The sequence below is a fragment of the Danio aesculapii genome, chromosome 15 (genome assembly GCF_903798145.1).
Source record: "Danio aesculapii chromosome 15, fDanAes4.1, whole genome shotgun sequence".
In the NCBI taxonomy this organism is placed as follows: domain Eukaryota; kingdom Metazoa; phylum Chordata; class Actinopteri; order Cypriniformes; family Danionidae; genus Danio; species Danio aesculapii.
This window is the reverse complement of record NC_079449.1, coordinates 39,986,513-40,000,536: the sequence shown is the minus strand read 5'-3', so window position 1 is coordinate 40,000,536 and position 14,024 is coordinate 39,986,513. Positions and strand designations below refer to the sequence as shown.

Below are 14,024 nucleotides of genomic sequence, written 5' to 3'. Positions count from 1 at the left end.
GAAAATACTAAAAAGGTATTTAACAAAGCTAGGTATAAACCTTAGTAAAAACAGAACATAGAGAATAAAGTGTAGTTTGTCAGTCTCATCCAATAAGCATTCAGCCGTGTCGTCAGCCAGTCATTTCCCATCATGCTTTTGATGAGCACAGTCTTTGAAGAGCAACTGCTGCCGACTGCTCAATCCGAGGTACCTGCCTCGCCGTCACGAGAGTTTTTTTGGTGCACGTCAGTGTAACATCAGAGCGAGGCGAAGGCAACTTGGACACATTTACAACTGGCATGCATTTAGCGGTGATCATCGGTGATCGATTCTGCGTAGATTTTGGCCATCTTAAACGAGCCTATTCTTTCAGATTCTGAAGTGCATTCAAATTCTAAAGAAAAATATAAATTATAAATGATCTGAAATATAACAAATACATTTATAGAGATGGTAAAAGTAAATAATTTCATGTAAGTGCACACAGCATGCTATATCATCCGATAATTGTAAGAAATAATTTCAAAAAGCAACTGACTGTGTAAAGCCACATAAAACAAAATAAAAATACATTATCGAGTTCAGCAGGTAATCAGCTGAAATAAGCTGAGGTGAAGTGACAGCAACCAGTGAGACCTAGCTGTCACTCAAGTGGCCACACCCTTATTTGTGCAGACTTAATATAGCTTAATATAAACGAAACAGATGAGTTTTTAAAAAAAATGAACCCTGCTCACAGTTGTCATGAAGGGTAATATTAGCTATATGAACCAAAAATGTTCTTTGTAGAAGGCTGTAAACATGTTATTTTATGCTGTAAGGTTTGCCATTTTAACCGTGAGCTCAATAGAAATGTGCTCTATTACGGAGCCAGGACTACCAGAATTTCGATAAATTGAATTTTCTGTTTATTCCATATTTGCTTCACAAAGGAGAGCAGGAAATCACAGATAAATAGCGCTTTCACACCAAACATGAAATGGCTGATAGCCTTCTTCGATTAGCCCCCAAGCTACACATCAGAGTTTTTGAAAATATTTCTGTTTTTGCTCAAACCCAACACAATCTCACGGCAAGTCGTAACTTTTTGATTTTGTGGCTAATTTGTATGAATTCATACGGTCTGATTCGAACAATTTAGTATGATTTGCTCAACCCCCTGTGAAGGTTGGGTTTAGAGGCAAGGTTGGGTGTCATCCCTCCTTTTTAAAATACATTTTTGTACAATGGAACTCGTACGGAACTTCTTACGTAAAGACGTAAAGATCAGATTGTGTATAAATGTTCATGTTCACTACTAACTTTTCTTTGAGCATTATTTGATTATAACTGCAGATCAATGAGGCGAAATAGCCTACTGCAATGTCTGCCATTATATAAAATAAATAAATAACCGCAACATATATGAACACATACAGTACAGACCCTAGAGACTGTCTCTGATATGTTACCAATTACAGATAAACTACACACAGCATACATTTAGTCCTTATTTAGGTTCAAAAACAACACGCAACATACTGTATAGCCCAGTCAGTGCAAACCTCTCATCTGCATCTTTAATCTTCACCAGCAGATGTAACCTCTTGTTAGAAAGTAATTCCGTCATTCTGAGTTCATAATAGTCCAAGGTGATTTGATAAAAATTAAACATGGCAATTTGTTTATGGTTTAGGTTTCTGAAAGAATCATTTGCTTTGTATTTGTTTTTTCACGCTTCTCCTTTGTGTTTTCACACTTCACTCTCATGTTTGTCCTTTTTCTGAAAGGATCGAATGTCAGAAGTACTTCAATAGTCACGTGCACATTATTATCTTCAGCTCAAAAAGTTTGTTATTTAAAATTTAGACGCTCACACGACCGATCGCGAGCTCTCTAGAGAAAGCCAAACCACTCGCACTTTTAGATAGCCTTGTAAAACAAAAACAGGACACAGCAGATTTTGTTCTTCTTGGCTTTGTGGCTCTTCATCAAGACAATGACAAGGTTTGTTTGAGCTCAGGTCGACCATGGCTCGTTATTATATGTAAATAGTATTACGTTGTAATGTCTCGGCTGTAAATTTAAAAATGGCGATTCCTTTGTTTTCATTCTCCTGCTTGTGTATGTGCTAGTGACGTTTCTCTGTAAACCAATAGCGTTCAGCTGCGCGTCTAGCTCTGCCTTTTGCTACACTTTTGTCATGCTAGGTACCATTTGCAAAGGGTACCCAAAAAGTGGTATGGTTTGCTTTTTGGTACATTTTGAGTGGAAACGGCCATAAAAGCATACCGAACAGCACCATACCACTTAGCGGAAATAGACCATAAAGTGTATTTTGGTTGAATACCGGGCAGATATGCATTATTTGTAGTGTGGAATTAAGGATTAATACCTATTTAGCATTTATCATATAAACATTATTTATTCTAAAAAAGTTTCTTGAAATATATGCAGAACAAATATTATATTTCTTTTTAGCTTTATTTGTCATCTGTTGAAATCATCCAATGGGCAAGAGTTACAGTCAGGTAACAAGATTGACAAATCTGATCACAATTTATTTTAAGGTACAATTTCTGCTTTTAGCAAAATATTAATTATGATTTGAAGTGCAATCCCAGCAGGCACAGGACGTCAAAGTGATGTCAAATTGAAGTTATACCCCAATGTCGTGGGACGCTGCATTTTGTTTGGAAATGAAAATCAGGTTTACGTCAGAACCCAATGTCAGACCATTGTCACTTTGTATTTTTTTACTTTCCAACACAACCTGAAAACAACAAAATATCAACGTCTAATGATGTTATAGCTTGATGTATTGGACGTTACCAATATGACTTCTATCAGATGTTAGATTTTGGTTGCCTTATCTGACGAATAAATGGCAGTATTTGATGTCAGTATGACATTGGTTTAGGATATTGTCTCGATGTTGGGTTTTGGTCACTTTACAACACAACCTAAAATCAACAAAATATCAACGTCATTTCATGTCATTATTGGATCTTAAAATAACATTGTCCTTAGATGCTGGTGACCTAAATCTAACCTAATAATAATGCCTTAAGACGTTTTGTGTCAGCTGGGATAAACTACAGATTTGCTGCTTATTAATAGTTATTTAGCTACAGAAATAGTTGGTTTAGGTATTGAGTACGTGTAGATATATAGAATAAGAAAAGGCAGAATATGCTTTATAATTACTAATGAACAGACAATATCTTAATAATAGACCAGTAATAAGCTGTTTGGTCTCTGTACTCAAGTGTTACCACAAATCAATTAGCACTTTTCAGCTCTTCGAAATGGTTATTTCAGTGGAAATCAACCTGCCCTCGATTCTATACAACTGAATAGGTGATTTTGTGGGATTTGGCCCTATCACAAACATGACATGGTGTTCTTTCATGTATGTAACAATCTGGGATTCCTGTAGCTCAATTGTTAGAGTATTATGTTATAGTAGTGCAACAATAAGAAGCTTTATCCCAAATAACTTAAGCGATAGTTAAATGTGTACCTTAAACAGAATATAAATCATGTTCCAAAACCTCTTAAAAGATTATGTGCATTTTAGTTCAGTTGCATTTACATTGAATCTTATGTCACCAGTCTTGTGTATGTTGGAGATTCAATACTACAAGTGTGATGACCTCTTTCTGAACCCCACCAAACTGATGGATGTGATATAAATGACCCTTTTATGATAGATGTGACCCTCTTAATGTCTCAATGGGTATAAACCAAACAACTGAAACATCTGATAAAAGGTTCCTGCTGAGCTGAGAAAACACACAATGGTTTGTTTGTTTGTTGCTAGTGTAAAATACTGTCTTGCAGGCAGATCTTTGGGTTAAGATCCTGGAAGACCAGTGAGTTAACATTGCTGCTGAGGAAGTGTACTTCAATAAAGTCTTCGTCTGACCAAGAACTTTGGTCAGCTTATTTATGTTATGTACTATATAATAATATAGTTGGTGAGCCACCCAAGAATTGTTTGGTCATAAAGAACCAAATCTACTGTAACTACAGTAAAATGTAAATTTTGTGAATTGGATTTCTAAAATATAAGGGTGTAAGTGTAAAGTTAATCTTCGTTGTGTTAGCGATTGGTTCCTGGACATAATGTTAAAAGGCATTAAAGTGCACAAGAAATCAAAACTAACCATATTGATTTTGTTAGCTCACATTGCTACATTTGTGAACACATGGTGAACAATTCATCTGTGCATGTCATTAGGAGAAAAAAGTTTGCCCTTGTAATCTAAAATTGAAATCTGAAAACACACTTCCTGTTTGCTTTCAGTAAAATTTTTAGATTACGTCTGTCTGAGGAATTGGATGTGGTTATTATACTTAACCACACCCCTCCAACTGACAGCACAATAACAACAAACTGAGAAAGTCTGTTAAGGCCCGTTTCCACTGAGTGGTACGGTACGGTTTGATTTGGTTTGGTACGCTTTTATAGCCGTTTCCACTGTCAAAAAGCGTACCGAACCGAACCGTACCACTTTTTCGGCACCCTTTCGAAAGGGTACCAAACACGAGAAAGGGTACCAAAAGGCGGAGCTAGACGCGCAGCTGAACGCTATTGGTTTACAGAGATACGTCATTCGCTTACGCAACAAGCCAGAATGAAAACAAAAAAAACACCATGTTTAAAATACACAGCTGAGAGATTTTAGTGGAATTATAAATACATATAATAACAAGCCATGGTTGACCCGGGCTCAAACAAACCTTGTCGTCGTCTTGATAAACAGCCACAAAGCCATGGAGTAGAGCATATTTACCCTCTGCCAGGTAGTTTTTTTATGAGGCAGTCTGAGGCGCGAGCGGCTTCGCTTTCTTCCTTGCGCTCGCCGCGCGTCTATATCTGAAATAACAAACTTCTTGAGCTGATGATAATAACGTGCGCTTAATTATTGACGAGCTTTTGAAACCCGATCCTGTCAGACACTGACAAACGCGAGAGTGAAGCGCGGAAAAAACAAAGGAGAAGCCGGAAAAAAAGGTGCAAACGTGAACAAACTGCCTTGTTTAACTATTATTGTTATTATCACCTTTTGGACTAATATGTACTCAGAATGATGGAATTGTTCTCTAACATAGGCTACATGTGCTGCTGAAGATTATAGACACAGATGAGAGGTTTTCACTGACTGTAGGCTGTATATTGTATTGTTTTGAACCTAAATACCGACGAAATGTCTGCTGTGTGTTCTTCTGTAGTTGATAACATATCGGAGACTGTAAGGGTCTGTATGTGTTTATATATGTTCATTTATTTAGTTATTTAATATAATTACAGATGTTACAGTAGGCTGTTTCACACTGTCATTGATCTGCAGTTATAATCAACTCATGTTCATTGAAAAGTTAGTAATAAACATTTCTAAACAAGTATTTATGTGTATGAAGCATCTGTTTTGTGAGAAGTGCTTTTCATATGATATGTGAGCGACCCGTACAGCTTTATTGTAGACATTTCCTCCAGCGAGAATGACGTCGACTGAAACTTTGTCATACACCACGCCCACCAAAAGGGTACCCTTGTTAGTGAAAACGCAAGCTTGATAAAGGTGACCCGTACCAAACCGAACTGTACCGTACCGTACCAGTCAGTGGAAACGAGCCATTAGGTAGTAATAATTTTCCCCAAACCCTTTTCCCAATCTTTCTGAATGAAATCCCCTTTACTACATTCAATAAGCTAGCAGTAGAAAAAAAAAACAAGCCAACCCACAGTTTTCTCATTTATTATATTAGTTTCTTTAGGAACTGCATCACGACCTGAAAAAAAAAAGGTTGCAGCTTCCGGTTCATGTGGATTTTAAGCACCTCATAATGCATCTGACATTTAAAAAATTCAGCACTCCCATTAAAAACCATTGAAAAGATAAATTCTTTCCATGCTTTGATGGACACAACCAGTGGTGGGCAGTAGCATCGCTGCAAGTAGTGACGCACGTCACTACTTTCTAAATCAAATAGCTTTTTGGTAGCAAAGCTATTTTTTTTAGCCAAGTAGCGCAGTAGTGTCCACACAAGCTACATTTACTGATCATGGAACAATAGGCGATGGCACCAACATTCACGGAGCTGTGAGGCTGGTGTCTAGCCGATGAAAGTAAATCCATATGATGGCGAGAATGACGATTTCTCCTTCCTCCTGTTTTACGGTGGTTGACGACAAACTTTTTGGTCTGTCACTGCATGGCCCCCCTCTCGCTCTGGGATGAGTTTCCCAAACAACGACGTAACTCTAGGCTGAACTATCATGGTACAATGCATCGTTTGGGAAAAGAACGATGTAGTGACGAGTGTTTCCCAAAACCCCTAGTTTCTCTGTCGCAGATCCATCGCTTGAACCACGTTAGTTATAGCGTAAAATGCCCATAATAATGCTCTAAACGGGGTGGAGTAACAACTTCTTTAGAGAAGAACCCCAGCATTTCTTTGTGCAAGTTATTTTGTTTTACACAAACACCCATTTAAAATAAAATCCAATATTAGTTTTGGTAAAAACATGCCCGCGTTTTCCATATTAATTGAAATATATGTAAACGGCTATGTTTGCTTTACTAATACTATTGAGAAGTTGAACATTACATATTCTATTCGAAAACATTAAAATCACTTACAAAAGCTAACACGGATGCTAATATCATATATAAATCATATAAATAAATAAATAATGAGACTATTTATTATAAAATGAAATTTAATATTTATTAGGAAATTTTAAAAATCCTACTTTAATAATAACATTAATTATGATGATGATGATGATGAATATTATTATTATTATTATTATTATGATGATGATGTAGGATATTGTTTATTTATTTTTAACTTTTTTGAAAAGTGTACTTTTACAATTTGACACATGCAAACCACAGCAGAAAGTTCTAATCAACAGGCCCATGTCATATAAAGTACAGATTTTTTTGTTTTCACAAGCTTTGGAGACGTAATAAATTCCGCTTTTCAATAATAGGTCACCTATAGCTTTCGCCTGCGAAGGGAGCACAATTGTAAACATGTTGATCGCTAAAACTGAACTGTAAAAATAGTTTGAAAGCAAATTACACCTAAGAGAAATTACTTTAGTGCTTTTTATTTTTAATCACTCAAACTTTTAATGTTAGAATGTTCTTAATGAATAGGGCATAAGGCGGATAAGTGGGAACAGAACACAGCCAGGAACTATGTTTCTAACTACAGCTCCAGAGATGTAGTTGCAAGTGCGTAAGTTTGCGATGCAGTTTGCGAATGTTGGTTGGAACGATAGATTTGGGAAATGGCAAATCAACGAACTATGTTTGTAACAACGGAACTTGCGACCTTAGTTGGCGATCGATGGTTTTGGGAAACGCACCCCTGGTTGGTAACGTCGCCAACCAATTAGGCTAACACGAGAAATTTGCTTGATGGAAAGATGACTGAGGGAGAGGAGTTATACTATGATAATTACTATTAGTTCAAACATTGTGCTAATGATACTACATTGTAGTGTAATTCATTAATGAAGAGTAAATATGTATAATGCGTGTTCCTAAATATTTCCCTTTACTATAAATTACTATAATATTTTAAATGTGTAACACCTGGTTTTATTGGATTTTTAGTTTTTGTTGTTTTATACTATAATTTGTGCCTTATATAAATATAATGCCTCATACGTTTCACTGACCGTTTTATTGATCACTAAAATATTATTTACTTGGATTTAAGTTGCTTCGATTTAAAAATGAAAATTGCAAAAACAGCTTAGATGTAGCTAAGCTACTTCTGCCAAGTAGCTTTATGCTTAGCTTGCTACATTTCCCAGAGGGTAGTTTTTTTAGTGTAGTTAAGCTATATTATAAGTAGAGTGGCTAACAGCTTAGCTCACTACATTTTTCAAAGAGCTTGCCCAACACTGCACACAACCTTAAATGTTGGATTCATTCTAATAAATCAGTACAAATAAACTGTAAACTGTGCTATCCATGTGTCATTGGAAAATCAAAGCCATGCTAGTCAGTCAGTTTATTGGAACCAATATGGCCTCATTACAAGAAAATACTTTTCTGAAATACTTTTCTGTGGTCCCCTTAAACAATTTTTCTTCACTTATGATCACATGGAATGCCCTTAGGGTGGGGCTATCAGGGCATGTCTTGTTTCTGCCCTGCCATCCTTACTAAAAAAAAAACATCTTAAACCAGCCTAAGCTGGTTGCCTGGTTTTAGCTGGTTGACCAGCCTGGAAGTGGACAAAACCCCTTTAAAACCAGGCTGGTCAACCAGCTAAAACCAGCCAACCAGCTTAGACATTTGCAGCCTGGTCTTAGCTGGTCAGGCTGGAAAATGATCAGCTAAAACAAGCTAAAACCAGCTATCAATCTGGTTTTAGCTGGTCATCTCCCAGCCTGACCAGCTAAAACCAGCCAACCAGCCTAGGCTGGATGAGGCTGTTTTTTTAAGTAGGGATTATGGGAGGCAGTGGTTCAAACAAATATGATATGATGGTGTCTGTAGAATTTAGCTCCTCATTCTAGTCATCATTGGGCATCTGAAAACATTCTGCACCAGAGAGTGTCATTGCTGATACCAGTGAACAGTAATCCACAACTGAGTATAAAAACTGGCATTCAAAAACTTCCATTTTGTTATCAACGTCAACCTTCCAATGATCCAGTCAGTTCCCAAAGGATGAAATCAAGTGCAGCCCAACATTTTAATTCTCATTTCAGCAAACATTTCAGTAATGATAAGAGAAAAAAGGACACTTTTGATTTCTGTTTCATGCCAACTTTAAAGAGCCCCTATAATACATAAAATCAGGTCATATTTTGGTTTTAAGGGTCTCCAACAACAGGCTGATATGCATGCAAGGTCAAAAAACACTTTGATTGTCTTATAGTATGCATTTATTTTTACCTAATTATTCCAGCGACTCCCATATGATTCTTTCAGTGATTCATTTGTTGCCAAACCCCTCCTTAGCGCAAAGCTAATCTGTGCTGATTGGACTGATGACCACATGTTGTGATTGGTCAACAGCGTTCAGTGCGAGACAGAGTGAAATACCCAGCACGGCTTATCAACATTATTGAAGTAGTCAGAGTGCATAGTGTGTGTGTGTGAGTATACCTGCCAACACTCCTGTTTTCCTGGGAATCTCCAGCCACCCACCCATTTTGTTATTTATCCCAGTAAACTCCTGTAATTTTAAATAAATAAAAATAAATAAATGTAAATAAAATATGTAAATAAATCCCGAAAGTTTCCCGTAAACGTTTTGTGATCCTTCCTTTAAAGTCCGACAAATCTCTCGTTGTAAGCGTGTAAATTACAGAAGCATGCGTCAGAAAAATGATGGGAACAGCACAGGCTGGACTATAATGCTAAAGTATTTTTACAAAAATAAACTTCAACCACTGACTCTTCACAGTTTCATCATTGGGTAGAGAAAATAACACTTAACTTTCCTTCACACATCCAATAATATGTAGCTGAGCACAGCGTCTTCATGACTCATGACTTCAGGATCTGTTTGTCCTCCTCCCCAGCTAGCAAAATTCATGTGGCTCAAATCTGGCCCACACCAGACACTTACATCCGAACCACATACTGCATGGAATGATGGCACTTGGGCAGTCCACTCCTGTTTTCCAGATCTGGGCCACAATTAAGCCATAGCAATATCACATATCAGCCAGAATTGTTGACGTTGTTGATTTTGTCACTTCTAGTATCCCTTTTGTGATGTTTGTGAGTTTTGTTCATTTTGTTAATTGTCACCGTTGTTGAGGTTCATACGCTGATTATTGATGTCTCTGTCAGCAGAAGTTAAAAGATAGACTTTTTTTAGTTTATAAACCTTCATAATTCTGTGGCATGTGCAATTACGTTATTACATTACTTTTAATAATTGATAAAACATTAGTTAACATCATTGAATTATATTATTTCATCACAGGCTGTGCCTCACTTAATTTTATTGTTTTTTTTTTTTTTTACTTTGCTTGTTTGCTGTAATGAATAAACTTTTCAAACAAAGTTCTTAAAAGTTACAGCAGCCCAAGAGAAAATTTTATATTAAGCGGTTCAGGGCTATGAGCCCAACTAAAGCAAACACTTTTCTCCATGATGGTGACTTTAGTCTATGTGGTCCACATATTTTTTAAGATAACTGGGCCACATTTGCCATATCTTCTCTGGGCCGCTTTAGGCTCACAGCCACATTAGCCAAAGCTAACTGTGCCAAATATTTGCCAAAAGTTGCCCACATATGTTTTAAGATAACTGGGCCACATTTGCCATATTTTCTCTGGGCCACACTAGGCTCACAGCCGCAATAGCCAGAGCTTACTGTGCCAAATATTTGCCAAAAGAGACCCACATATGTCTTAAGATAACTGGGCCACATTTGCACTTACAAGTGTGAGCCACTTTAGGTTTAGACCCAGATTACCCTTAAATGACTATGCCACATTTCTACCAACAGTGGCCTACTTTTGTCCTCCATCATTTGGGCCAAATTTACTATTTTCCACATGGGCCACATTAGGCTCACATTCAGATGACATTTTGCCATAAGAGCCAAATTTGAATCTTTGCCCCCCCCTTTGCCATTGCACAAATGGGCCACTTCAGGCTCACATTCATTTTGTCTGGGCTGGAGGAACACCACCGAACGGCCTAAAGTGGCCCCACATTCGTATGGTATCTGGGTCATTTTCTTTGCTACTGTGTTTGTAGGCAGGACTGCAGGTTTCAATTTCCCCGGGTTTGCGGGTGCAACAATTGGGCGGGGCTTATGTTTCACATCAACGTCACGTTGAAACGACTAAAGACTCGTTATTAAGACCATTAATTTGAAGCACTTTGAGGCGACTCTTTTATAGATGAATCAATAGTTTTAAACACTGTCCACTTTCAGATTTAAGCCTTAGCTGGATATTTCACTTCACTTAGAGCTGTGTTACAAACTGCATGGAAGGTCATTTTCAAAAACCCACAATAAGGGCTCTTTAAGCAGTAAATGTACAAATTAGATCATACACAACATCCCATTCATCACTTTCAATCCAGTAACCTGACTAAATAGCAGCTACTTAGCATTAATTAGCACTTTGTTTAGCTACTATAAAGTAGCTTTATCAACACTGCTTAGAATCCTGTACTAACCAATACTGGAAACTGGAAATATTTATTTTATAACATAGTTAAAAACACTACCCTTATTTGGACTGAGTCACTATATTGAGAGCAGTTTTCCCAAAAGTACTTTCCTCCTCTGTCACCTTTCCTGTGTAACAGTGGTTTGTTTATAAACCTGTCTCTGTCTTTCTCTCTCCTTGTCTATCTCTCTGCAGGTAGTCAGGCTCAGTTCCCCATCACCCAGAATGTGACAGTGGTTGAGGGCAGCACGGCGAACATGACCTGCCGAGTGGATTATAATGATAACACCTCCCTCCAGTGGTCAAATCCAGCACAACAGACCCTCTTCTTTGGGGACAAGAAAGGTGAGTGTGGGCTGCTGTAAATCAGTCTGGTGTGTTGAGCGCGCAGCCAAACCAGAGTGGGTTACTGGGTCGGGTCGAGAGGAAATCTGCTGTGTAAGGATGAGTTCGGGCTCAAGACTAATGAGACTAAACATCCATGTGTTTGCTCTCTCTTTCTCTAGCTCTCTCAGACGAGCCGGGCACACAAACAAACCAATCAATTCTTCGATTCATAGCATCCACATCAGCACTGCAATAACAAAAGCAATTTAGCATCATTAAAGGTTCCCTAGTGGTGACGGATGAAGTGTTGCTCTTAAAGTCTTCCGGGATATGCACTCAACACACCACAGTGTGTTTACAACTGATTTTATGGCTTCCTTACTGCAGACTAAAGTGCTTTATACTAATTTAAGGGACACTCCACTTTTTTTTGGAAACAGGCTCATTTTACAAGTCAGCTAGATTTAAAAGGTTGAGTTTTACCTTTTTTTTCAATCCATTTAGTCAAACTATGGGTCTGGTAGCTTAGCTTAGCATAGATCATTAAATCGGATTAGACCATTAGTATAAAGCCTGACTCTTCTGTAGTTACATTGTGCACTAAGACAGACAGAAAATGAAACTGCTATTTTCTAGCTCAAAAAAGGCTAGGAACTATATGCTCATGACATCTAAGAACTAAACTTTCAAGGAGCTTTGTTGTTGTAATGTGGCTGTAAGAGGTGCAATGATATTATGCAGTGCCTTAAAATAGTCCCAAGCTTGGTAGCTAGGTAAAGGTGCTTTGTAATCTCAATGCACGAGCTCTTGCCATGGTACAGCAGCAAAGTCCCTAGATTATTACACCAGAATGAGAGTATACAGTGCATCTGGAAAGTATTCACAGCGCTTCACTTTTTTCAAATTTTTATGTTACAGCCTTATTACAAAATGGATTAAATTAATTTATTTCCTTAAAATTCTACACACAATAACCCATAATCACAATGTGAAAAAAAGATTTTTTTAAATTGTTGCAAATTTATTAAAAATAAAAAACCTGAAAAAATCACATGTACATAAGTTTCACAGTCTTTGCTCAATACTTTGTTGATGCACCCTTAGCAGCAATTACAGCCTCAAGTCTTTTTGAATATGATGCCACAAGCTTGGCACACCTTTCTTTGGGAATTTTTTGCCCATTTCTCTTTGCAGTACCTCTCAAGCTCTATCAGGTTGGATAGGAAGCGACGGTGTACAGCCATTTTCAGATCTCTCCAGAGATGTTCAATAGGATTTAGATCTGGGCTCTGGCTGGGCCACTCAAGGACAGTCACAGAGTTGTTGTGAAGTCACTTCGTTGATATTTTGGCGGTGTGCTTTGGGTCATTGTCCTGCTGGAAGATGAACCGTTGCGACAGTCTAAGGTCAAGAGCACTCTGAAGCAGTTTTTCATTCTGGATGTCTCTGTGCATTGCTGCATTCATCTTTCCCTCTATCCTGACTAGTCTTCAAGTTCCTGCTGCTGAAAAACATCCCCACAGCATGATGCTGCCACCACCATGCTTCACTGTAGGAACGGTATTAGCCTGGTGATGAGCGGTGCCTGGCTTTCTCCAATCTTAAAGAGCCCATATTATACATGAAATAGGGTCATAATTAGGTTGTAAGGGTCTCCAACAACAGTCTAATATGCATGCAAGGTCATAAAACACTTTGATGGTCTTATAATCTGCATTTATTTTTACCTAATTATCCCAACGACTCCCATATGAATCGTTCAGCGATTCATTTGTTCCCAACCCCCTCCTCAGCGCGAAGCTAATCTGCGCTGATTGGACCGATGACAGCCTGCTGCGATTGGTCGACAGTGACAGGCTTCAGCACGAGACAGAGTGAAATGCCCAGCTGGTAATCAACTATATAAAAGTAGTCACAGTGCACACGCGCTTCATAGTGTAAGGCTTTTTTCACACACACACACACAACCCTCCTCAGAAGAACTGGGGAGATCGACGCGAGTCTCTCTCTCTCCCTCTCCCTCTCACACACACACAACGCTCCTCAGAAGAACTGGGGAGATCGACGCGAGTCTCTCTCTCTCCCTCTCCCTCTCTCTCTCTCTCACACACACACACAACGCTCCTCAGAAGAACTAGGGAAAGCGACGCGAGTCTCTCTCTCTCTCTCTCTCTCTCTCTCTCTCTCTCACACACACACACACACACACGCACACACACACAACCCTCCTCAGAAGAACTGGGGAGATCGACGCGAGTCTCTCTCTCTCCCTCTCCCTCTCTCTCTCTCACACACACACACAACGCTCCTCAGAAGAACTAGGGAAAGCGACGCGAGTCTCTCTCTCTCTCTCTCTCTCTCTCTCTCTCTCTCTCTCTCTCTCTCTCTCTCTCTCTCTCTCTCTCACACACACACACACACACACACACACACACACACACACACACAACGCTCCTCAGAAAAACTAGGGAAAGCGACGCGAGTCTCTCTCTCTCTCTCACACTTTTAACGTGGCTTACATGTGATAAGAGAATATAAAGAGTAACCGCGTGTACTG

At 38.5% G+C, this 14,024-nt stretch overlaps 1 protein-coding gene across 6 annotated transcripts in view; it reads left to right on the top strand.

Moving 5' to 3' along the window:
• The window catches only part of cadm2b (cell adhesion molecule 2b), a 473,989-nt gene that overhangs the window by 351,093 nt on the left and 108,872 nt on the right, over positions 1-14,024 (top strand). For all 6 annotated transcript variants that reach the window (XM_056473677.1, XM_056473681.1, XM_056473676.1 and 3 more), the window contains one exon: positions 11,336-11,485. In XM_056473677.1, coding sequence (XP_056329652.1) covers positions 11,336-11,485 — 150 coding nt within the window. The remainder of the gene's footprint in view (positions 1-11,335; positions 11,486-14,024) is intronic.